The sequence below is a fragment of the Bombyx mandarina genome, chromosome A1 (genome assembly GCF_030267445.1).
Source record: "Bombyx mandarina strain Sakado chromosome A1, ASM3026744v2".
Lineage (NCBI taxonomy): Eukaryota > Metazoa > Arthropoda > Insecta > Lepidoptera > Bombycidae > Bombyx > Bombyx mandarina.
The window spans coordinates 916044-943410 of NC_143234.1; the positions used below are offsets into that span (position 1 = coordinate 916044).

The following is a 27367-nucleotide window of genomic DNA, read 5'->3' on the forward strand; positions in this document are numbered from 1 at the left end:
CCGTAATTTCAAGTAATTAGTCGTATATGATGTACAATGTAATAATTGAGACAAAAGCCTTAAACTACAGGCAAAAGGCCTTAGTACGCATGATCCAGCTATGATATTTGATTGATCCATTGAAGTTCAACACACAGATAACGAGCGTGTTAAGATTAAAATAATTCTTGAAGCTGGAAATGGATCACATACAGCACTAAAAGTAGCACACAGAGATAGTTTATATCAAAAATGATTATTACAACGATATTACGTATTAAAAGATTTTTTTTTAAATGACGACGCGATATTTCGACTCGAAACAAGAATTTTGGTCCTAAATTGTTGGATTAACGAAATTCTTGTGTTTTCTTTTTCAATTTAAATAGCTTGAATTATTCATTAGCTTGAAGTTGTGCAGCTGCTAAGCTGTCGATATTTGTGTAGCGCGTTTTTAGCTCGATATTTTTGTTTTTCAAATTCACACAAATAAACAACAAACCCATCAACGTATTATTTTATTAGCTAGGAAGTTATTGCTTACGTTCCGTCCCCACAATGAATATCACACCAATAATTATCTATTATTTATTTTCAAACCAGTTTTGTATTACTTTGCAAACCTAAGTCGGTTCCCACTCACACTTTGGACCCAGATATAAACAACAGCAACATTTCCAAAACTGAATATGTTACAAAAAATATTTATTTCTCCTATGCTTTCTAGATTATGAGGGAACCCTAAAAAATCAATCTTAACCACTAAATTGAAACAAAATCCTTCAAAAGGATAACAAGCAATATATTTGTCTTTTACGAGAGGTAATATTTTTATCTACACAACTAGCAACTAATCATTTTGTGCCGGTTCTTGCACAAGTTTGTCAACTTCGTTTTTCACATAGTTTGGATCTTTTTCATTCACTTAATCAAGGATTTCATCAAACTCTTTTGCATTTTTGTGTTCCGATTTGAAGTAAAGTTTATTAAACCTACTATCATTGCTGTATCGAAACACATTAATTCGGCATTATTAAAGTGAGTCAATTGATTAAAATCAGATAAAGAAAAGTGTTCCACTCTAAAAACTTAAATTACTTTTATGACCTTTTACTGGAGGCTTATTGGAAAAACAGTTCAATAAGTTCTTTCGATGAATCTAAAACCACTTTGAGAATGTTATAACGCTTGAATGAGCTACGAAAGTAACTGATAGAATTTAAAAAATAACAGCACAATGGCCAAAATTCATCGATAATTCCCACAATAGATTGAACACATTTATTACCGCTTACCACTCCAGAAAACGTATTTTGTTTTCGTGTATTCAAGAAACAATCTATGAGTGAGATAGTATTGAGCATGAATCGGTTGGAAGACTTGAGCAATAAATATGGAATTTTACAAAAAGCTTCTTGCGAACGTTTACAATAAGAAGCAAAGTTCAAAGCGAAATATACAAATTATTTTATAAACGTACCAGAAGTTTTGCGAGACAATGATCATTTGTTTTTTAAAGCACTTTGTAGCTTCAAGCTGTCGTATTGATGATTGACCATTAACTTGATTGTATTACCGATTAAGATTTTTAGTGTGAATTTCTCAAATTGTCATTTCACTATTAACTTTATTCTTTCGAAGTAGATATTTCGTCATTCATGGATGCGTCAAACACAATTTCTGAAGTTGCTTGGATGACATCAACGATCATTGACTCGCACGAAATGAAAATGACGTAAGGAACTGAAGGTTTCAGTAAATGAACGCCGGATGTAGTGGTGCCGGAGCAATCCTGGGCTGCTTATCGAGTGGAGTGCAGCAGGTGGGCTCACAGCACGGGGCGCTATATGGGGCCGGTACCAAGGTGTACTGGGCTGGTGGACCATATATAGCCGGAGCTGTTGAAAAAAATAGCCACAGCGTGGAGATTATCTAAAAATTAGACGCGTTCTCTGTCGTAAAAAAACACTCTTTTTTTTTCCTACATAAGTTGATGGTCTTGAGAGACCATATCAGCGTCACCGGGCGAGTAGGTCATGGGGCTCAAGCCTGACGTTGTTGCTAACACGAAGCTAGCTAGCAAGAGTCGTGCTTCGCAGAATCTACCACCGGATCAGAAACGCGACCCACTGAGAAGATCCGGCAAGAAATTCAGTGAGTCTGTGGGCTAATTTGCTCGCCGAGCCCTTCGTCGCAAGCGACGGGTTCGACGAGGACGATGACCGACTTTATTTCGACCTTATTATTAATAGTTAAACTATTAGACGAAACGTGTACTAAAGATCTTTGTAATTGTTTAGTATAATGCGCCAAATTTGACTAATAAGTGTACCTAAGTCTTAACTTCATGATATAGTAATAAAATACGTGTACACTTCTTTTCTATAATGTTTCATTTGTAACTTAAATACTTTCACGCTGCCAAAACTTAAATGTCGTTAAATACTTCGAAGTTTTTGCCCTGTCTGTACGTGTATTTTTAACATAGTTTTTTTTAATACGTTTCCTTAATACTTTAATTTAATATAAAGTGTGTTCTTTATTTAAGTGACACCAAAATCATGTAATTTGAAAGTCTATTCTTATGGGTTATAGGATAAATTTTAAATTATTATTATTTTTAGTAACTTCAAACTGTAACATCTTATTTTAAAACCAACTTCAGATATTTAGAAAGGGATCACTAATTCCAAAATATATTTGATTAATGATTAAAGTCTACTCACTCTCAAATGGCAAAGGATACACAGCATACGGTGGTGGCAGTTCGCATGGACCACACGTTGGGAGCGGAGCTAGAGGTGGAGCACAGAGCAGCTGGTAGCACAACGGAGCTTGTAGTGGGGCAGCTTCAGTTCCCAGGACTGGGAGTTGACTTATCTGAAAATTTCATAGTAGCTTGGTGCACGCGATTCCCATAAACTCCAGATTGCTTTCCTATATTGGTCGGTCGATCTGGGTCGTATTAATTTCGTGTAATTGGGAATTTGCTTTAACAAATAACAAATCGGTGTAGTGGTAAGTGACATGGTCACTACACAAGGGGTCGCGGGTTCGAATCCCGCCAAGGGAAGATATTTGTATGATAAATATAAAATGTCTTTTCCAGGGTTTTGGATGTATATTACATATTATATGTATGTGTGTAAATCTTCGATTTGATTTGATAATAAAAATCTTACATTTATTTCCGTTATATGGTACCTGTAACACAAGTTCTTTACGAACTTAGCACGGGACCAGTTAACGTGGCGTGATTGTTTGTTAAATATATATTTATTTATTTATTTATTTATTATTTATTTATATATATTTTAGGGGTGCATACAAGATCTACCAATAGTTTGTAGGAGCAAATGATGTCATGCCCCAACAGGTTATTAGGAGAAACCAATTTACAACGTAAATATCCTACTTAATTTTAATTAGGGTACCTAATATTGTTTCCTGGAAAACACCTAAATATAGTATAAGATGCTTGAATAGCAAATGGAACTTACAGGATCTTTTTTGATCCTTGTTGACCAGGTTAGAAATTAACGACTAACAAAATTTAACTAAACTAAACTAAAAAAAAAACTATTATATGTATGTATGTATGTATGTATGTATATATGTATGTATGTGTGTATGTATTTATAACTTAAAATAAATTTCATTGCACCTACCACTTTTCACTCTGCACTACCTTTGGTTGACTGGTAGAGAATGCCTTAGGCATTAAGTCCGCCAATGTAAATTTTAACATGAAGTGTAATAAATAAATAAATAAATAAAAAATCGTCTGATCATCAAGTCTTAATTGCTAAATTCAAATTAATGGGATATCTTGAAGTTGCTAAATACCCAGATTAGATGCCGGCTAAAAATTACAAATACTAGTAGGAGAGTAACAGATCTGAAATGGAGTTGAACTGGATATTTAGCAAGGTGAAATGATAGCAGATGAAATAGGACAGTCACCGAAAGGTGGTCAAGATTAGGTCGTGGAGGCGCCGGAAGACCTATAGCACTACGGAACGATGACAGTCGGGACTCGAAGCAGACGTGAATGAAAATGACCGGTAATATTATGGCATAAATATATTAGAGATTATATAAAGCAATATATTATGGGCAAATATTATGGCACATAAAATGGGGAGGCCTATGGAGGTAATCGGTATCAAAGGACTGAAGATGAAGATGAAGCTAAAAATTTACTTGATACGTTCCGTTGCACAGAAGGGTCGGCAGGCTAAGCTAACAAAAGCGTATTAAAAAACTTTAAGTTTTCTTCAAACACATGTTGCTTTGTTTTTCTACGCTGATGCCGCTAATGGTCGTAATATAAACATAATATGTGCTGTTTACTGTTGGCAGGATGGTAGATAGAGTATTGGTAGAGGATGGTAGGTTGTGTATTGTGTATTGATTTTAGGTGTTCTTCACACGAAACACAACATTCTTAAATCTTGCATTTCGAGAACAACATTTTTCGAAATTACTTTTACCCGGCAACTTTATAACAAGCAAATCTTTAGACTTAAGAGATAAATCAAACAACTTTAAACTCGGCAAGGCTATAAAACTTCCTCGGTGTATTAAATAGGTCGTGCATACCTGTTTCCTGACAGCCTGCGCGACTCTCAAACGCCCCAGCGGAGAAAACATTACTCCGCCACTCTGAAACAATGAGCGAATGTAAATTGAGAAATATGTTGATGGAAAATACGTTTGCTACATGGCTTTTGAAGTTGAGTGAGAAAACTAAGGCAGGAATTAAAACAGGCTTTAACAAGAACTAACTTCAAATAGAAAAAAAAAGATTTTTTAAATTTTATTGCTTGGATGGGTGGACGAGCTCATAGCCCACCTGGTGTTAAGTGGTTACTGGAGCCCATAGACATCTACATCGTAAATACGCCACCCACCTTGAGATATAAGTTCTAAGGTCTCAGTATAGTTATGATATTCCAAAACAAATTAATGTACACTAAAAACAATAATCATCAAAATCGGTTGGTTCAATATTGAGTTATTCATTTATTTGTCACGCAGGTACTTAATACAAATTTAAGACTTATATGGTTTTCTCATGGATACCATTATCAGAACTGAACTAAATCGAAATGAGACCACACGGAAAGCGTCAGCTTTCTAATAAAAAAAGAATCATCAAAATCGATTCATCCAGTCAAAAGTCATGAGGTAACAAACATACATACATTTACTACTGGTGGTAGGACCTCTTGTGAGTCCGCACGGGTAGGTACCACCACCCCGCCTATTTCTACAGTGAAGCAGTAATGAGTTTCGGTTTGAAGTGTGGGACAGCCGTTGTCTATACTGAGACCTTAGACCTTATATCTCAAGGTGTGTGGCGCATTTACGTTGTAGATGTCTATGGGCTCCAGTAACCACTTAACACCAGGTGCGCTGTGAGCTCGTCCACATATCTGATCAATAAAAAAAAATTAAAAGAAAATAGTCGAATTGAGAACCTCCTCTTTTTTGAAGTAGGTAAAAAAAAATTGTATACTGCGAATTCTCACTTAAACGAAGTCTGGAATTTTTACCAATGTATTGTAAGCTGTCGTGCTCCAATCCGGAGTTACTTATATTCTCATAAAATTGAGAGGTATAAAAGTATCAATACGCCCCACAAAAAAGGCCTCTAAGGTATTCAAGGCGAGGCCCACTTCCGAGGTTCGTACGTGACCTCGGTTTCGCTTTGACAAAGGCCCCAAGTGCTTTCTGCTGTACGAGATTTACAACAGTGTCCGAAACACAGGTAGGTATTCGGTACATTATTTTTTGTGTCGAAATAGGATGCAATTTATATGGTCACCGACATAAGAACGTGAGTGGCATACGTTGAAACAATAGGTCAATTTCAAACTTATATTAATTAATGGTTATACCACTCTTTTTGCGATAGCGCATGACTGTTTTGCTAGCCCTCTGTGACGAGGACTGAGTAGAAACACATTTCTAAACACAAATCAGACAGTGGCTCCGAAAATGGCGCTTCGATATTACGCCGTGCTCTTTTAAAGAGAGAATCCAATGCGAATTTCCTCCCACATTAGACGAAGAATCTTACACCCCCGATCGTCCTCTTGAAGTAGTAGAATCGTCAGATCCGTGACATTTCGCCTACACAAAAAATCGGTACGCGATCGCGTAACGTTTATCCTCGGCAAACTTTACCCCATTATCTGCAAGCGAAGTAAAATGTCCATTCGCAATAAGGAGACACTTTAAACTTACATACTTTTCAAGTAGAGCCGTTGGAGTATCGTTATTCATTATGTACATCTATTTCACAAACGATCTAGGTTTCGAATTCATCAGAAAACGCTTGAAGTTAGCGTTGGAATGGTACTTCGAAAAAGCGATGCGTCATGAAAATCGCCTCATTTTCGCCACCGCTGACTAATCCTCGACTCTGGCTCACGCAGGAGCCATAACCGTCGAAACCTAGGTACGTCCTTGCGGATACACCCAGTAACATTGTAATTATAGCACTAGAAGTCAGCATAGGAACCCTTGTAAGCGTACTCGTTGAACTCGCCAGAGAGTTCCACATGAAACCTAACTCATACATTAACTCGCTTTCTCATCGAATGTCCATTTATTTGAAGCATTTGCCCTTGAGCCGTTTGGTCTCATTCGGAGGTAATCGAGCAGCTGTAAGTAAATCCTCCTCATGTCTGAGTCCATGCTTACCTACTTTTATTTATTAAATGGGCAGATGAAGTCGTCGTGTTGTAAAGGATAAAACGTCGAGTGCATTCGCATTGAGCGATGCGACTGTGCGGTATTCGAATCCCGCAGATGAGTACTAATTTTTGTAATGAAATAAGTACTTAACAAGTTAAGGACCGGAGCGGTCCCTGTGGTTTTTTTTTCCTACCTACCTGAGAGCCTTGAGAGGCTATTTCAGCGTAACCTTAACTAGTAGGTGAGCTTACGGGGCTCAAACCTGACGACGTTGCTAACACGAACCCTAGCAAGAGCCGTGCTTCGCAGAATCTACCACCGGATCGAAAACGCGACCCACTGAGAAGATCCGGCGAGAAACTCAGTGGGCAGTGTCTGAGAGTTTCCCTGTGGGTGGATACCATTACTTTGCCAAAACAAAATTAGCGGTCCCTTGGGTCCGCCGCAACTCACCTTCCTAGAATACCCCTGACCGCAAGTTTTCTATTGAATATGTTAGAAACGCGAACCGCAATGGCTCATCTAGGCTAGTAGCTATAACATATTGAAGGGGGACTATTCGATAATATAATTGTATAATCAAAAAACTAAAAGAAGGAATAGTTTATTTGAGTAATTCGTTATCCATATGCATTTAATTACTTTTAGCAATAATCGTTAAAAAATCTTGGTCCTTAACCTGTTAAGAAATGCTCACAAATGACTTCCACGATGAAGGAATATTAACATCGTGTGATCAAAATCGAACCCGCAAAAATTACAATTCGTCTGCACTGGTAGGTACCACCTATTACTGTTGTGAAGCAGTAATGCGTTTTTGGTTTGAAGGATGGGGTAGCCATGGCACTGACACTTAGAACTCATATCCCAAGTCGAAATTTATGTCGTTGAAGATAAGTGCTCCAGGGACTACTTAAAACCAGGTGGGCCGTTAGCTCATGCACCCATCTAGCCAATAAAAAAGCTCTGGGTGAGCTTGTTTAATAGCTTAGAACACAAGGTCTAAGTTTCAGTTGACTAATTATCATACCCTTCAAACAGAATCGCCTTACTGTTTCAAAGCCAGAAATAGGCGGGTGGTGGAATTTAACGAGCTCCGAAGTCGCCTTCAGTAGTTACTTTGGTAAAAAAGTCCCTAGCAAAAGCTTCGTAGTGATTTTTCTGATACCTGTGTCCGCAAGAAACCATGACCACTTTTAAAGAAATAAATAAATCATTTATTCGCCAACTTAGTTATTACATAAGTTAAAAGCAGCGTCATTAGAAGGTACTCCAGGGTTGTATTCTTTTTCCGACAGAAAAATAGAAAACTAAGGTAAAAAATGTAATAAAAAAATTTGGAACCTTTCTATAACGTTGTAATATCGCAAAAATACCACAGCGATTCCTGTAGTAAGAGATTAGTTTTCTCGTCGCCAAATATCAGACGTACAGGGACGGACTTCATAATTTAATATTTTGTATTTTTACGTTTTTATCGTTTACTGGCGGTAGGACCTCTTTAGAGTCCGCGCGGGTAGGTACCACCACCCTGCTTATTTCTGCCGTGAAGCAGTAATGCGTTTCGGTTTGAAGGGTGGGGCAGCCGTTGTAACTATACCTGAGACCTTAGAACTTATGCCTCAAGGTGGGTGGCGCATTTACGTTGTAGATGTCTATGGGCTCCAGTAACCACTTAACACCAGGTGGGCTGTGAGCTCGTCCACCCATCTAAGCAATAAAAAAAAAGTATCTCGGTCCGTAGTTGGCTCATAATTTAAAAAAAAGAACTCTATAAGGGTAGAATATACCCGTAGAATGTGATAAATAAATAAAAATCTGATATTAAACTGTAACAATATTGAATCCAACTCAAATTCTTTCGTTAGAATCACTGAAAATAACATTATTGTGTCATGAATATCTGAAGGTAGATTCAAGTGTTCCCAAATACGGACCCGTCTCCGCCGGAAGGGTATCGATAGGAAGGCATCGTACAGACCCATTTCTGATCAATACTTACCCACAGAATTTGGCTCCTAACATAATTCTGGTAGACATTTCAATGTTCCGTTTTGCTGTTAGATTTATTTAGAAATTATTTCACACTGTTCTAAGCTTCAAACTGAGCAATACAGTAATAACGGGTTTTCCATAATTCATACGTCAAAAGGCTAATATTATAAATAAGAAATTGGATCTGGTTTTTGGTATATTAATTACGCTTTCACTATTAATATATTTAAAAAAAAGCAAATGTGAATTTGAACAATTATTAGGATACACAATCAATTACAGATTTTGTGTAACAAAAAATGTGAGCCGTCACGGGACGCCTGGCAGATGTGAAACATATTATACATTATTTTGTAAGCTTAATATGCAGAAAAGAACAGATTGTGATAGGAACTAAATATGTCATAATGATAAAATAACATATTACGAAAAAAAAAAAAAAAAAAAATATTTTTTTTATTTCTTAGATGGGTGGACGATCTCACAGCCCACCTGGTGTTAAGAAGTTATTGGAGCCCATAGACATCTACAATGTAAATGCCGCCACCCACCTTGAGATATGAGATATGATTTTTTTTTTTTGGTCAGGAGGAAATCGCCGGACTTCCGCCCTCCACTGGGGATAGAGGGCGGGGCATGTCAGAGTCGAACTGACTAAAACCTCCTGTCGCTCAACAACCAACGTCCAAACCTCGCATGAGACAGAACTCATGAAGAGGCAAAGGGGGGAAAGTGAAGCGTTTAGTGCGGAGCACATCTCTCCCATCACCCTCCCCCTCGGGACGCCGGACCGGCGGTCGTCGGCGCCACGACCACCAGCCCTCTCGGTCGGCAGGCTATCCGAAGCCCGCCTAGATGGCGCCGGTTAGAGTGAGCTATCCTACGGAATACCCCGCTGGACCAGAACCAGCGTGGGTCGAGGATAGCCGGCCTTCCATCACCCGGATGCTCTTGCGTAAAACGCGTGCAGAGCAGCTTGCACGTCGTCTTCTTAGGCCCCCCTCGCCGGTCCCCAGAACGACATATGAGGGGGGACCCGAAACACTTAGAGGGCCAGGGCTTGGGCGAGATCCGCCTCCCTGGCCCCCGCTCGACGGCGGCGGGATTGTGCGTCTCTAGTATATTTAATATATTAAGACCGATCGACAACCAAATAAAACGGTCAAAATAATAATAATAATAACTGGAAACAAATCACGCACGGTTGTCCGGGCCGAAATTAGGATTCTCTGTGTTATATATTCATACTTATATATGTTTTGAAGTCGTCGTGGCCTAAAGGATAACACTTCCGGTGCATTCGTATCTAGTGATGCACCGGTGTTTGAATCCCACAGTACCAATTTTTGTAATGAAATACGTATTTAGGAAATCTTCATGATTGACTTCCACGGCGAAGGAATAACATCGTGTAATAAAAATCAAACCCGCAAAATAATAATTTGCGCAATTACTGGTGGTAGGGCGTGTTGTGAGTCCGCACAGTTAGGTACCACCACCCTCCCTATTTCTGCCGTGAAGCAGTAATGCATTTCGGTTTGAAGGGCGGTTCAGCCGCTGTAAATATACTGAAACCTTAGAACTCATATCTCAAGGTGAGTGGCGGCATTTACATTGTAGATGTCTATGGGCTCCAATAACTTCTTAACACCAGGTCGGCTGTGAGATCGTCCACCCAGCGAAGCAATAAAAAAAAACGTATACAAATAATTAGCACCCAGACAAAGAGAACACAATTTTCTTCATAACAAAAAGTTTGCCCGATATGGGAATATGTTATTTAACCCACAGACACACAGCCCGCTGAGTTTCTCGCTGGATCTTCTCAGTGGGTCGCGTTTCCGATCCGGTGGTAGATTCTGCAAACCACTGCTCTTGCTAGGGCCAGTGTTAGCAACACTCCAGTTTGAGCCCCGTGAGCTCACCTACACGTTAGGGTGAAGCTGATGAGAGGCTTCTCAAGGCTATCGGCATAGGTAGGAAAAAAATGTGAATCGAACCCACGACCCTCGGCGCAACAATCAGGGCGCTAACTATTACACCACCGAGTCAATATACATCGTACATAAACGACACGTTATTCTTACAATATACTTTATCAGGGACGTGACATAAAAAACTGTACGAGAATCCAAATTGATTGCGCATACAGAAAATCGGTCTCTCTGGAAGCGAACACAAGTGAGCTAAAAACTCTTGGATGAACAATAAACGCTCACAAATCCGAGCCAGACAATAAATCATTGAGATTTCCGATCTGACAATTGAACTTCTATATTGCAAAGGAAGGTTTCTTCGGAATGATATTGTGGCGACGTTCTGTGGGTACAGAGATAATAGTATGCCGTCATTTTCAGCAGTGACCTTTAAGCCTTCTATTATGCCTGCTGCTTGGGATATGCATAGCAGTCTGAACATTAAAACAATATTATTACATCTACTGAAATTTCCACTTTATGTCTTAGGGTTTCGGTTCACTTCGTATTACCAGGCCGGACTGGTAAATCGTTGTACTAGGAAGTATTAGACATCATCATCATCATTCTCCTGCCCTTTCTCGAGTCACCTGGGGTCAGCGCAACATGTTTTCTCCTTCCATACTCCTCTATCATATAACATTTCTTCGCTCACTTCCCTCTTACGCACATCCTCTTTCACGCAATCCATCCACTTTTTCTTAGGTCTAGGTACCTCTTTTTCTAGTGCGTTTGGTGGGCACCTAAGAGTACCCCCAAGCCAAACTTAGCTCATGGGTATCGTAGAAGGCGTCTAAGAGCCAAAGCCTGACCAAAGCCAATACAACCCAGACCCAAGGTCAAAAAAAACATTCCCAAGAAGGGTTGACGTTAGGCAGGACATAAAAAAAATACACTCATACATTATAAGCAAGAAGTGAAAATAGGGTAAAAAAGGAAGACTCTATCCCCAAGAAGATTGACCGGTTGGACCCAATAAGGCCTATCGTAATAGCTCACTTGATGTTCAAGGTAATGGAGTAGGTGACTAATACTCATCTCCTAGAGTACCCAGAAACTAGGTGACCAGTGACCTAACACAGTTTTTTTCATGGACGTTCAGCTAGTGACCCTGTGTATCTCATTCGCCATTTTTCGGAGCAGTTTGCATAAAAAGAGTGAGGGTCTCGCTGGAAGCCTCAATGTTGAAAATAAGGGATACCCACTCAAACAAGCACCTCCTCTAAAACGCCCTACCGATAGTAAATATTATATGTGTGGAAGTAATAACCTCTTAGAACAGAAAGAGGAGCTGCAATGTTATTTTAGACAACACAGCCAAAATGATGAAATCTTATTAATTTGACTGAATTTCGGACTGTTACCCTTTTTTTTTAACTGAGCTATGAACTTATCAGTTCGGCACAGCAGTATAAGCTGTGTGCAAAAACATTAAAATTAAAATTCTCCCGGTCAAACTTCAGAAATAACAGTTGCTCGCAGCACGTACCGAACAGGCTATTGTTAAACTCAAAAACTCTCAGTTCAGTCAGCGAGATTCTCCGAGACATTGCAATTTAAATTCTGCCACCCCGATTCCGTGCCAACTTCGGTGTTTAATTTTCGTTTGCCACTTAAAGTTGCGAAGCGGCTGGTGAATTATGGAAATGTAAACTTATACGGCCTTATTAATAAATATTTTTTCGCATCAAACATTGTTAGGGAGCTGACTAAAAATCCCTTTGCCTGATCCACGCCATCTATCGGCTTTGTGAAGATTTATAAAGCGCCTCCTAGCGGGCGAAGAAGATGAACTAAGTCGATGCTACGCACCGCGCGCGCAACAAAAAAATATCGATATAATTAAAAAATACTGTTTTCGCAAGAACTTTGCTATTCAAATTTGTGCGCCGGGGACAGAAGACCACCATATCAAGATAACACGCATTTTGTGAGTACCTTCCCCTTCCTTTAGTCGGATTAGTTTTCTGGAAGTTAAATTATTTTCAACAAACCTTGTTTATACAACAAGCATCATTGCGATCCAGTGTAGGGAGCAGGAAAGGGCAATGAGATTGCGCCCCCCATACTTGAGACCAGCCTGTCTCTAAGATGGACCGTGGATTTCACTTTACGACGTCCAAGCGCCTGACAACTACTAAGTACCCAGTGGAACATGAGCTCTCTAATTGCTATGAAACAGGAAAATAAAAACTGTTCAGAACATGACTATACATTAAGTGAATTTTAATTGCCTCTTCTTCTTATCCGTCTCACTCTTGAGAGAGTGGTCGTGATTGTTATGCGGTACTGGAGGGGGAAGATTATAAATTTCAAATTTCTTGAGAATCAGGAAGCCGCTCAAAAAGTTTAGAGATATTCAAGAAAACCGTTCATAAAACATGGAAAATAGTTTACGTCACTATAGTCATGCTATAAGTATATTTATGCTCACAATTGTCCACATCCACGCGTCGTTTCCTCAGTGCTGAGGATCGTAACCATCATATTTCGACAGGATTTTACTCCTTGTAATGTCCCTCCAGCGCCTCCGATCATTAGCCACATGAACGTGTTCGTGCAATAAGATCTCTAGTGTGGTACGGATTTGGTCGAACCACCTTGTCGGACTGCGCGATCATCCCTGTCACGAATGGTCTCTCTAAGCAATCCGGTACTTTCCGAGCAATATAACCGAAGCACTCGAGTGCGCGGCGAAAGCAGAGTGTGGACTGTCTTATCTTGATCTGCAGTTGGCCAACAATTGTAAGAAAGAAGATATAAATTTCGTAGAATTTCGAAGAAGTCAGAATTTTTACATAATACTTATAGAAATAACACTGCATCACCTTTTTATAGGAACTGAAACAATATCATTATGTGCTTGAATCTGCGAATTTACTGATGACAAAGACACCGTTGAAACAGGCACGTATAAAGCTACTAACATAACGAGTCTAGTAAGGAAGTTAATTCGTTAAAATCCAGAACCTTCAAGGGTCTCTGTATACAGGAAATACAAAACATTCTAACGGCTGATACCGGCTCAAGCAAACCGTGTTTCAGTCATAACAGGAAAACATAATATCAACGGGTTTCTGTTAGACTTTGCTGAGAGAAATCTTGAGGGTAGACGCTCCGAGAATCGTCACGCGTCTTGTTCGAAACGTGACCAGACTAACGATTTATCTAAATGTGGAATAGCTCAGCAATACAGCTAGATTACGGATTAATGTTGATTTATATTTATTTGGTTTCTTGCGTAGTTCTTAAAAGGAAAAATCTAGAAACTTAAAGGATAGCCTTTTAGTATTTTCCTCCCTTTAAGCCTTCTGGAAGACAGTACGAAAAGAATAATTCCAACCCTGACAACCTTAGTTAAAATAGAAATTTTTGATACATAGACCAAATCGACAGATTTTGTGTAACTAGTTCCGTTTAATTATTTTTCAAAAAAATTCACTTAATTTTCTTTCGGATATCGGTAATTAAGATTCAAAATAATTTTCAACTTGGATTTCATGTAAAATCTAGATATAAATAAATGCGCTTTAGCTAATATTATTAAAGTTAACGCTCTCGAACTTATGCAAACGCTAGCAAATTCTATATGTTAATTTTTTTTTTCGATACTCATATTACAAACAATTATATTAAATATTACCGTGGTTAGTCTTAGATCTACATACAAATCCTCATTATAATTTTCTTATTAATATGATTTTCCAATGATTTGGCCTTTCGATTAGGAAAAAGTGAATTTGCGAGTTAATTTTTGCTATTTATTTCCATTGATAACACCGAGATACTGAACGTCCTTGTAATTGTAGTTCTTAGAACAAAGCTTAAATATCTCGACATCAAAAAGTTTAAAAATCGTGGCAAAATCCGTCAAATCGAAGTATTTCTGTCACCTCAAATTTGTGCAATTCGAACTCATTCCCAGTTAACATGGAATCTTCTCCGAAAATTGGTCAGCAAATAAAATCGGATGAAAACTCTCTCCGAAGCTTCGTTGTAATAAAAAGGCAAGTTACCAAGCACGTTATTGAAATTTTATGAAAAAAACCTTTAAACGGGGAAAAGGTCGACCGAAGAAATTAAAAACCCGAGGGAATCGGAGCGGACTTGATACCGAGCGGAGGGAAATGGGCAAAAGCTTTGTTCGAGTTGTTAATATGAAATATACGAGATTTTTGGAGTTATCGTAGCTTTTTCTTGTCGGGATTTCAGACTTGCTAAAATTTTCAGTAAGCTCTTACGAATCATATATTTGGCAAAAGGGACCACATGTTGTTACGCTTAAATTTCAAAGTTACCCTCATTGTATAGTGATTTCAACCACATAAGTTATATATGTATGTAAGCCTATACTTCATATCTTTAAAAAGCACATTCAAATTGAATTACCGTGAAGAAAACTCAGACCAAACCCGTTTGAATCTGACGACACTTGCAAAATGGGCAAACTATGTAGGGTTTCGCACGATACTGTTTGTTTACCACAATGTAGTTATTTCAGGGGCGTAATATCGGAAATACAGGATTAAAATTTTTCAAACTGAACACTTAAATTATAATTTGTTATAACATATTATTATATCGCGTATATCCGACCTTGTTGCCAGTGAAAACTGCACTCTGATATGTTCTTATTAAAACTCAATCCTATTCCTTCCTGTGGCTTCCAATCAATAATTGTGGTGTCATTAAATAATGATCAGTAAGTCTTGCAAAGTTACATGCTAGGATACATCACATGTGTTTTTTTCTGCTCACACTGTTGGGCATACACGCTCATGTGATATTTAGCCGTATTATAGGTAGAGGGTCCTTATAACCACAACAAGACGCTGGAAATACCAAGTCTAAGTAACCTGGCTGTGCTAACTACTCTACTTTATAGCAGGATTAGGGAGAACGGTGGTAGTAGTGCGATCTCACGTCATGTCACTCACTAGGAGCTATAGTAGAGCAAGCTAGGAATGACTTGTCAACATGAAAAAAACATACATACAAAGCCGAGGGTTGAGGGATTTATTTATTTGGGGTAGGACCTCTTGTGGGTCCGTACGGGTAGGTATTACCGCCCTGCCTGTTTCTGCCGTGAAGCAGTAATGTGTTTCGGTTTGAAGGGTGGGGTAGCCGTTGTAACTATACTGAGATCGCAGGACTTATATATCCAGGTGGGTGGCGCATTTACGTTGTAAATGTCTATTGGTTCCAGTTACTACTTAACATCAGGTGGCTGTGAGCTCGCCAACACTTCTAAGCAATAAAAAAAAAATTATGCACACTAACACCAAAATAATAACCTAAAAAGAGAGTCTAAAAAGGCTTTACAACCACTGGAATCCGGTTCAGATAATTATAAAATTTAGCAACAGTATTAAAAAAAATAAGCCTCAAGCTAGATTATACGGAATCATCGACTGTATTCCAGTAGTGATTTTGCAGTTCATACGAAGCATATACGTTTTGACCAACAACGGAGCGACCTTACAGATTTCACCTAAGCAGCACGACGGGTCGATATCAAACCGTGAGCGTTGTATTATCAAAACCGCCCAGATTTCGACCCGGTCGAGTATTTATAGTCCGGGACAGCAAGAAGGAGAACGTGTGTGTATATAAATGTGGGAAGTTTTGGAATCCTACATTACGTTTGTAGAGGATATTTTTTCCTGTTCTTCGCAGACTTACGGAAGTGCTTTAGTATACGTAATGACCTGTTGGTGTCTTTAACAATAGTTGGCATAATAGTATGGTGATACTGAAAAGTACGCCAGTTAGGGAATGCGATGCTCTTGGTTTTTATTAGACGATGCTACTCCTTCATAGTTTAGGTCATTCGTGAACACGTGTAAATTGCGTCATAATCATACACTGATGACAATACTATAATTTTATAACTTCGCTGTAATATCAATATTAACTGCATAATATAAAAATGAAAGTAATTGTTAATCCAGTGCGACCTAAGCATTATTATTTGGTTTTTCAACTATATACATATTATTTATTGCTTGGAGGGGTGTACGTTGTTAAGTGGTTACCGGTGCCCATAGAATTTACAACGTAAATGCCGCCACCCATCTCGAGACATGAGTTCTGAAGTCTCATTTTTTTCAGTACAACTCCTGCCTCACCCTTCAAACCGAAACGCATTTCTGCTTCATGGTAGGGTAGTGGTACCTACTCGTGCGGACTCACAAGACGTCCTACTACCAGTAAATACATTTTTTTCTTGGTCGTTTCTACTCTTAGCAGAGTGGTCGTGGTCATCAGTTCAGGTGGTGGTGTGCTTACCAGACGTCGCCATTCCTCGCGTACCGCGGCCTTTTTTGGGCACTTGTTGACGGGACCGCTTAGAGTTGCCTTTATTTGATCGGTCCATCGTAACGATGATCTGCCACGCGGTCTTGTACCCTCTATCATGCCCTGCACCACAAGACGATCAACTGAGTCGTCTCCCCACCGCGACAGATGTCTGAAGAAAGTGAGAATGCTACCCTAAACGATGGAGGACAGACGCTGCTTGATGCCGAGTTCCTGTAGAATTTAATGATTCGTTGTGAACTCCGTCCAGGATATCTGCAGTGTTCTTCTCCAGCACCACATTTCAAGAGCATCTATACTCTTTTTCTCACTTTCTATATAAAATATATATGTGGGCGCACGTCACTATTTAGTTGACTAAAAATAGTTAAAGTTAACTGTTTCCTTAATGTTACGCATGTCAACGACTACTTATGACGGCATTCAAGAGAATTCATCACTAAGCTACCACCACTTTCTACTATAAATATGAGTGACTATTGTCGCACAAAACATTCTGGCTCGAGCAGCCGGACGGAGCGGAGCTCTCGGCTGTTATCGCTGTACACTTGAAATGTAATAAATGGAATTCATTGGAAAAGTGAGTCTTAGTAACTGTCACTATGGAAGGCAATGACAATGATTGAAGAGAATGGCGTCAGCAACGCTGACGTCATCAATTTAAAAATATCCAGGGACCAGCCTAATCTATTATATACATATATTTTTACTATCGCTAAAAACTAGTAGCAACAAGGACGCCGCTTCTGTTTTTTATTACACCATGTTATTCCTTCATCGTAGCGGCGTATTTTTCGTACACAACATCTTGATATCCACTACTTTATATTTATATCCTTACCAGACGAGCAGACTTAGCGAAACCGTCTCCCTACTATTAACAATGTAAATAATTGCCCGCACGTTGCCAAGTAACTCCAGTACAATACCATGGTAATACGTTTCATACTTTACAGGAAATATTTGTCTTGAACAAACACATTTTGAGGAAATTGTCGAAGATGATTCCGTCTTGCTATCACGTGCCTTGACATTGGAACAAAGCTCTTCCTCACTGACTGGAATGAATTGCCTTCCGGGGTATTCCTAGAATTTTCATCGACAACCTTGTTCGAGTTTTGAAAAAAATAATTGATAAATAATGACAAAAAATGCTTGAGAAATTGTTCAATTATGCTTTATTTTAGAACAAATTTGGTTAGCATCAAAGAACGTTACAGTGAGCCAACCTTAACATATAGACATATGCTGTCGCGGACTTTTTTTAGATCTTTTAAAGGGGAACAATTTTTTCATACATTTCTTTAGCGAAACTTTAACCGTTTCCGCAGCGCACGCAATGGAAGCCCTCAAAAGGGAAAAAAATCCCGCCTGCATTGGTCTTAGCGTGATTTTATATAGCCTATAGCTTTCCTCGATATCTATCACTATCTATCTAACACTGAAGGAATTCAAATCGGGCCAGTAGTTCCTGAGATTAGCGCGTTCAAACAAACAAACCCTTCAGCTTTATAACATTAGTATAGATCATCCCCGTGTTTACTGATGGCTTTTAGTAATCATAATTACTTATAACCAGAAAGCATTCCTACTGTAGTGGTAGTAATAAACATGATTTGAAAAAACAAAAAGCTAAAGTGTTTTTTTATTTCGTAACGCTATTTTCAATTTCCGAAAAAATGAAAATTGATTCTGCTCTAGTAACGTGCTCACTATTGTATTTCGTACCGCATGTAATTATTTTTCCAATATTCCATCACAGTGACTACACATAACTTTTGTTGGCCGGTCCGCCATGACGGCGTCGTGTCGTTGACCTCGCTCCACGAATTTTAGTTTCCACTTCTTGGGTCGAGGCATACTAGATTTTGTAATGCTATCGAAGTGTATTTTTTTCTCTAAAAGCATTATTTGAATTGAACTAAAACTTTTTAATCTAATATGTGCTATCGGCTAGCACTTTTTTTTACCATCAACCTTCCGCCAACGAAGCAGAGTGCACACATACTATTAGGGATCGCTGCGTTCATTAGCAGTGCATCTCCAGACATCTTTCTCCCACATACCATTCGGGTCTCGAAAGAACTCCCTCCTTGGTGTGCCCCGAGTGTTCCTGAGTGGTAGGCAGCAAGACACAGTCAAGCTACTGTAGCTTGGCTGTGGCATTGAAATCCATGATCGACGGAGACTGCTTACCAGCAGATACGCTCATTTGCCACTAAAGGCAATATAAACTACCAATACTACTGATTTGCATTGCAGTTTTACTGCAGAGATAAACTAACAACAAACTATGAAATCAGAATCTGGTTTTTTCCAAACACATGCTGCGCGTTACAGAACTGAAAGGCTACAAAACGTTCAAAATGCGACGGGACTGGCCATCCGCACGGGTAGATACCACCACCCTGCCTATTTCTGCCGTGAAACAGTAATGCGTTTCGGTTTGAAAGGCTGGGCAGCCGTTGTAACTATACTGACACCTTAGAACTCATATCTCAAGGTGGGTGGTGGCATTTACGTTGTAGATGTCTATAGGCTCCTGTAACCACTTAACAGGTGGGATCCGTCCACCCATCTATGCAATATAAAAAATTGCACATTCTTCTGTGTAGCACAATTTTAAAAGATTTCCGTGAGTACACGTGGGTGTAAAAGATGTATTCTTTTATATCTCTGTCGGGTAAGTCTTTAACTAAATATGATTTATTTTACGCGCTTGCCTCGCATCACTCCTCGCTTCAGAAACGAGAGAGACACTCATTACTAAGGTTCGTAAATTCCTCGATGAGAGATTAACTCCACTTTGATGAAGAAACTTCAACTGATGTCTCTGAGAGCACAATGGAGCTCGGTGTTGACTGCCGACTTTGGTCGGTCTATTTGTTTGACCTGCGACCTCTTGGTCTTCTTTTACCTACAGATCTTTTTGAACATCGCGACCAAAAAACTCAAGAATTCTTCGACGCAGGGTATCGGAAAATCTTTTTTTTTTAATCTTTTTTTCCCGGGTATAAGTTAAACATCTAAATTATAATTCGGGTTTAAAATACGTTACTACAGCTACTTGATACAATAATGATTTAAGCTCTCAACGTGGATAATGAAATTTGCGTTTTTGTGTCTATATGCCTGTTGTCTACGTAATGGCCGAATATCACGTGGGCTATGGTCCTTTTTTTTCCTACCTATGCTGATAGCCTTGAGATGCTATATCAGCTTCGCCCTATCGTGTAGGTGAGCTCGCGGGGCTCAACCGGAGAGTTGCTAATACTGACCCTAGCAAGAGCAGCGCTTCGCAGAATCTACCACCGGATCGGAAACGCGACCCATTGTGAAGATCCGGCGAGAAATTCAGTGGGCTGTGTCTGTGGGTATGGTCCTTAATGCGTTGCTGCTGCGTGCTGTTAATGCTGCGTCACGAACGCCTTAGTTATTAATCAAATTTATCAAGATTACTGTTCAGATGTATACAACGAAACAATATAAATCTCGGAAACACGGGAAAAGTGGTTTTACCAAAAACAGAAGAAAAAACATCGAGATATGTATCGCCATTTTTAAATTACTTTTTTTTTGCTTAGATGGATGGACGAGCTCACAGCCCACCTGGTGTTAAGTGGTTACTGGAGCCCATAGACATCTAAAACGTAAATGCGCTACCCATCTTGAGATATAAGTTCTAAGGTCTCGAGTATAGTTACAACGGCTGCCCCCCGTCCTTCATGTTTTGAATAAATGAATGAATGATTTATTTTATTTCAGAAAACAACAACAAATCCATGTGTGTACTACATAGTAATTTTAAACTGTATTGTTTGATCTCGCGCTTGTATTTATTAATATAACACAAAAAATACGTAAGAAAGGCAGTGGCATCGCACACCTTCGAACATGAGATGAAAGTGTAGTATTTCCTTTGGCTTTCGTGATTACTAAAACCACTTTTTATGGCTTAATTTCGTGGTGTTTTAATAAAAAATTTTTTTGCTGTAAATATGTATTGTTGTCGTTTTTTTATTGTCCTTGTAGGCAGACGAACATACGGCCCACCTGATGGTGAGTGGTTACCGTCGCCCATGGACTTCAGCAATACCAGGGGCAGAGCCAGGCCGCTGCCTACCGCAAATTTCCATGGTCCAAAAATTTCATGTCTACTGATCAAAAATATGCACGTCTTGTTTTATTTCGACAAGTTATTCTATAAGTATGCCATGCGAAGCCTCCGTTGAAGAGATCGCTTGAATGCCACTCGGGACGCCGAGAGTCGCTCTCACTGGTGGTTCAAAGCGGTTTCTGGAAGCACCCACTTCAGTACACTCAAGCGGATTGGCATTTCGCTTAGGCGGGATGCATTTGAATGTCTTACCTTTTACGCTGGCATTTTTCTTAATTTTTTTAAAATTTGTATATATATAATATGTATTTTTTTTTTATTGCTTAGGTGGCAGGACGAGCTCACAGCCCACCTGGTGTTAAGTGGTTATTGGAGCCCATAAATATCTACGACGTAAATACGCCACCCACCTTGAGATATCAGTTTTATGGTCTAAAGTATAGTTAAAACGGCTGTCCCACCCTTCAAACCGAAACGCATTACTGCTTCACGGCAGAACAGGCAGGGTGGTGGTACCAACCCGCACGGACTCACAAGAGGTCCTACCACCAGTAATTACGCAAATTATAATTTTGCGGGTTTGATTTTTATTATACGATGTTATTCCTTCACCGTGGAAGTCAATCGTGGACATTTGTTGAGTACGTATTTCATTAGAAAAATTGGTACCCGCCTGAGATTCGAGCACCGTTGCATCGCTCAATACGAATGCACCGGACGTCTTTATCCTTTAGGCCACGACAACTTCAGATATGTATGCTACACATAGTTTGGCGGTAGCCATCATTGAACACAAGATATTTGACAGATGCCTGAATCTTCCTAAAAACAACATTAGCTTACATAAATACAAGTTCCAAACAAGAACATTCGAACCATTTTTCTACTGAGCATTATCGCCCGCTCGGTGGAAAATCTTCCCCTTGTCATTAAGCCATCTCAAATAGTAAGAGATGTCACAGATAGATAAAAGCGAAATTATTAATACGAGAGTGAACTGTGTTTGCTGTCACGTTTTTACACTCACGCCATGATTCATCATCATTCTCCTGGCCTTCTCCTAATCACCTGGGGTCGGCGCAACATGTTTTCTCCTATGATACTCCTCTATCATAAACCATATCTTCGCTCACTCCTCTCTTACCCATATCGTCTTTCACGCAATCCATCCGCTTTTTCTTACGTCTATCTCTTCCTCTATTTCCTACCACATTAATAGTTAACACTCTCTTACGAACCTCATTTTCATTTCGTCTCATCACATGTCCATACCCTCCCAAACGCGCACTTCTCAACTTCTCTGGCACAGGCGCCACTTTCAGACTTCCTCTAACTTTGTGTTACGCTGAATCGATTTTGACGATATTCGATATGGAAATAGGTTGTACGTTGAAGAATAATTCAGGTTTGTTAATCATGGGTCTCCGACCACACTATTTAAAGTGTAGTCCATGTAGGTAAAGTTACTATTGGAAACATGCTTGTAGAAAAAAATACCCTGGCCCTTACGAACTGCCGCCCCTTATCCACGTTCCGTCTATAGTGGCAATAGTATCCCTAATTCTACCAAATAAATGGTGCTGTTTTACGGCAAAATAAATCTACGGATCTGCTGTGAACTAGTGGATATTTATGATCGTAATAGTGTCACTATAAGTTGCCCATGCCTGAGCTGATTGGTTATTGATTAAATCAATCAATTGTTATCGCGAAACCGACATCATGTCTCTAGGTGATGTCTAGGCTCCAGTAATCACTCAACACTAGGTATCTTTATGAGAAGTACAGAAAGAGGCATATATCTGCATACAAAAAATCGTTCATCTCATTTTCATTAACATTAATAGAGCCACAGTAAAACTAATGTTTTTTTTTTAAAAAAGTGTAGCAGTATAGACAGAAAAACCCGATAGCAAGAAACAAAATAATTAGACCACCTTATACTAATAATATTATCATCGGTAAGCAGCGGCTTGGCTCTGCCCCTGGCATTGCTGAACTCCATGGGCGACGGTAACCACTCACCATCAGGTGGGCCGTGTGCTCGTCTGCCTACAAGGGCAATAAAAACGAATATATATATTAGCAATTTCAATATAAATATTAATTCGTATTTTAGTAATTTTTTGGAAAAATTAAGTAACACGCGCGCCCAATTGTAGTTTTTTTTTTTTTTTTCATACCAAACATACCAAAACAAAAACTAATCATAACCTGTGAAATAAATACTGCCTTCCACGTTGTTTCCTGAGGGCTACCACATGTGCTTCTTTAGACGAGATGTAAGGAGACTTGTCATTGTTGATGTCCATAAGCAAGGGTGACGATTTCCCATCAGTTACTGGTGGCAGGACCTCTTGTGAATCCGCGCAGGTGGGTACCACCACCCTGCCTATTTCGGCCGTGAAGCAGTAATGCGTTTCGGTTTGAAGGGTGGGGCAACCGTTGTAACTATACTGAGACCTTAGAACTTATATCTCAAGGTGAGTGGCACATTTACGTTGTAGATGTCTATGGACTCCAGAACCACTTAACACCAGGTGGGCTGTGAGCTCGTCAACCCATCAAAGCAATAAAATAAAAAAGTTAGACACTATGCTTATCTTGAGAACCGCTGAGAACGGGTCGTGAATTTTCAAACACGAATCACGTTTATTTAAAAGCATCTGAAACTATTCTTCAAAAAAGTGTTTTGACCTACTTATCTGCATTAGAGCGGTGCGCTGCCAGCACTCTTATCAGTGATAAGAGATAACAGTGTGATAACGTTTTAGCTTTAATGAAGTTCAATGCCATTATAGCGCCGAAACAAAACTAATTATTGCTCTCATTTAACTAAACTTTTTTTTTTTTTTTATTGCTGAGATGTGTGGACGAGCTCACAGCCCACCTGGTGTTAAGTGGTTACTGGAGCCCATAGACATCTATAACGTAAATGCGCCACACACCTTGAGATATAGTTCTAAGGTCTCAGTATAGTCACAACGGATGCCCCATCCTTCAAACCGAAACGCATTACTGCTTCACGGCAGAAATAGGCGGGGCGGTGGTACCTACCCGTGCGGACTCACAAGAGGTCCTACCACCAGTAATTACGCAAATTATAATTTTGCGGGTTTGATTTTTATTGCACGATGTTATTCCTTCACCGTGGAAGTCAATCGTGAACATTTGTTGAGTACGTATTTCATTAGAAAAATTGGTACCCGCCTGCGGGATTCGAACCCCAGTGCCTCGCTCGATACGAAAGCACTCGATACACAAACTTGTCCTTGCAATTATAATTGTTGCGTAAATCTATACTAATATATAAATCTACAGTGGTTTTTACGGATGTTCCGTTATAACTACTGAACCGTGCATCCGATTGACTCGAAACTTGGTATCCATGTAGAAAACACTTGTACTTAATGGATAGGCTAATATTTATATGAGTGTTGGACTCCCTACACCAGCTGCGGGGGCGTTAATGATGAGAATCTTTGTGGGGGTGAGAAATAATAATGTTAATTTTAAATGCCCAGCGAAGCGGAAGGGTACAGCTAGTGTATTAATAAATTCGTATCTAGCGATGCACCGGTGTTCAAAATACGTACTTAACAAATGTTCACGATTGACGCCCACGGTAAAGGAATAACGTCGTGTAATAAAAACCAAACCCTCAAAATTATAATTTGCGTAATTACCGGTGGTAGGACCTCTCGTAAGTCCGCACGGATAGGTACCACCGCCCCGCCTATTTCTGCCGGGAAGCAGTAATGCGTTTCGGTCTGAAGGGAGCGACAGCGCCGTTGTGACTATACTGAGATCTTAGAACTCATTTCCTCGTCCACCCATATAACCAACAAATAAAAAAAATATCTTATTATTATTATTATTATTTTTTGGCTATCTAGGCTTTTGCCATGATGTCCTACTCAAGATACCCTTGATTCTTTATGACTCGTCTAAACCTGTGGTCCTCTTCTAAAGTTTTTTTTATCTCCTATATGGTAAAGGACATTGACAATGTTTAGACAGTTTCAGTTTAGTTCGGTGTTGAGGTTTTGATTCTGCTTCTATTCATATTTGTTTCCATGATGAAGATTCGCCGTTAGTTCTTAAGTCGAACGTGATTTTTTGGCGATTCTAATGCTTGTCATTAAATGGTTGACATCTTTGCAAGTGTATAGAATCCGGCTCTATTTGCAGAGACCGATTTGATAATTGCAGTCACCTATGTATCCTATACCCCTAAACTCCAACTTTTACTGGTGGTAGGACCTCTTGTGAGTCCGCACGGGTAGTTTGTAGGGTGGGGCAGCCGTTATTACTTGAGACCTTAGAGCTTATATCTCAAGGTGGGTGGCGCATTTACGTTGTAGATTTCTATGGGCTTCAGTAACCACTTAACACCAGGTGAACTGTGAGCTCGTCCACCCATATAAGCAATAAAAAACCTCTGGAGATAGGAATATTGTAAGTATCGACGGACGTGTAAGCCCGTATGGGTAGGTGTATGAGTTTGACTATGCCTATATTTTTGCCGGTCGCGGTGCATAGTTTGGTTAGTTGGTTAGCTGCCTGATTCGATTTAAAATGACTACCTTACTATTCAGTAGTATTCTATTAAAAATGTTTTTCTTTTGGATGTTTACAGCAATATTTGGATTATGAACTTCGTAATCTAGACAATGATCTACCTATAGTTTAAGCTTGATCTTACTTTTTAACTTTGATACCATCGACCGGTAGTGAAAACATAAGAAAGTTCTATTATCTAGGACAAGCTGTCCGAACTTACTTTCAGTAGGCTAACGGCCGACGATTAAAGACGAGCCCAACGTAAAAGCCCCGAGCTTAAAAGCACGTTCTTTACAACCCCCACGAGCTTAGAGCGGCGTTTAGTTTCTTTGTCTTTTAAATCATTATACATTAAAATGTTTGAAATTGACAGGACTTCTTTGAGCTAAGCTTTGATTGATAGCTTTATGTTGAGTACAACAGTTTAAATCTAGAAAAAATCACTTAAAATTTACCAATAGTCCTACCGGATGAGATGCCACTAATTACTATGTGCTATGATTCTTATATTTATTGTAGTCCATAAATATAGCTATTTGTAACATCACTACTATATAATTCAAATTATTAAATTGATAATATTGAGTTAAAAAGTCATCCATATTGATCAGTGAATACGCCCAAACAACTGGTGAAACTCTTTGTTGTAAAGACCACGTGATCGGAGCAAAATGTTTGCCCAAATTAAGTGTGATTTTCTTTTATGGCCCAATCTTAGGTCTGATTAAAAGATAATTATGAGTTTTAATTTCGTGTCTATATTATTTACGTTTTAATCCCACGTTTGAAGACTTCAGTGCTCCGTTGTATCAGGTGAGCGACATTGGTACATAAGCGGTATATTAAGCCGTATTTTAATCTTGGGTACAATTCGTGAAGGCAAAGGAATTAAATACATTGGTCTATTGCGAAGGAAAACCTTGATACTTTTACTTGAAATTTTACAACATTAAGTCGGTACTAACCTGCTTTACGATGAGCTTCGCAACTCTTGGACTGGCGAATGTCACGAACCCGTAACACTTGGAAACGCCTGCCCGATCGTAGATGACCCTCGCGGCCGTCACTGTCGCGAAAGTCGAGAAGAACTTCCACAGGTCTTCATCAGTGGTCGTCAGGGAGAAGCCCCCCACAAATATCCGATTGTGGATTACCGTCCCGAATTTAGGGGCATCGGTGGGCGGCAAGGTGTCTTCTGTGTCGTCTTCGGGGGAATTCAATAGAGCCTTCAGCTTTTCATGGGGGTCGGCGCTCTTTCTATTGCTGGCGGAGCCTTCCTCGACCATATGCGCGCAACTCGCCGATTCGCTTCGTATATAACGTTTTACGTTCTCCATTTTATAACCAAACTAGTGCATGTTCCCTTGTTTACTAAACTATTATCTAGCGTTTACTAAGCGGCGTGGGTCCGGATGTGCCCTCGTCGAGGTATCGATCACGACTGCCTGAAACGCGCAAGTCCAGACGGGCCGCCGCTTCGCCCCACAGTACACCACACAACTGATTTTAAAACGATTTAATTTATTTTATTTTTAAATGTTTAAGAACACTAAAAATAGTTGGTGAGCTATTGTGACTGGCTATTTTCGCCCAGCGAGGTAACTGGGTCAGTTGTGGACATCTACAGGCGACTTTGCCGTTCGGTTTTTTCGTTTCGTGGCGCACAGGTGGCGCTGTGGTTTGTATTATCGGAGAGATTAAGTCCGTGACGTGT

General features: G+C 39.5%; 1 protein-coding gene across 1 annotated transcript; it reads right to left on the reverse strand.

Annotated features, from left to right (window-relative positions):
* Window positions 1-346: 346 nt before the first annotated feature.
* Window positions 347-27367, reverse strand: Boule (boule protein). Its single transcript, XM_028170903.2, has 4 exons — window positions 26619-27367; window positions 4582-4644; window positions 2706-2859; window positions 347-1877 (listed from the first exon to the last, which is right to left on the reverse strand). The coding sequence occupies exons 1-4, from the start codon at window positions 26988-26990 to the stop codon at window positions 1732-1734; spliced, it is 735 nt and encodes a 244-aa protein (XP_028026704.2). The 5' UTR covers window positions 26991-27367; the 3' UTR covers window positions 347-1731.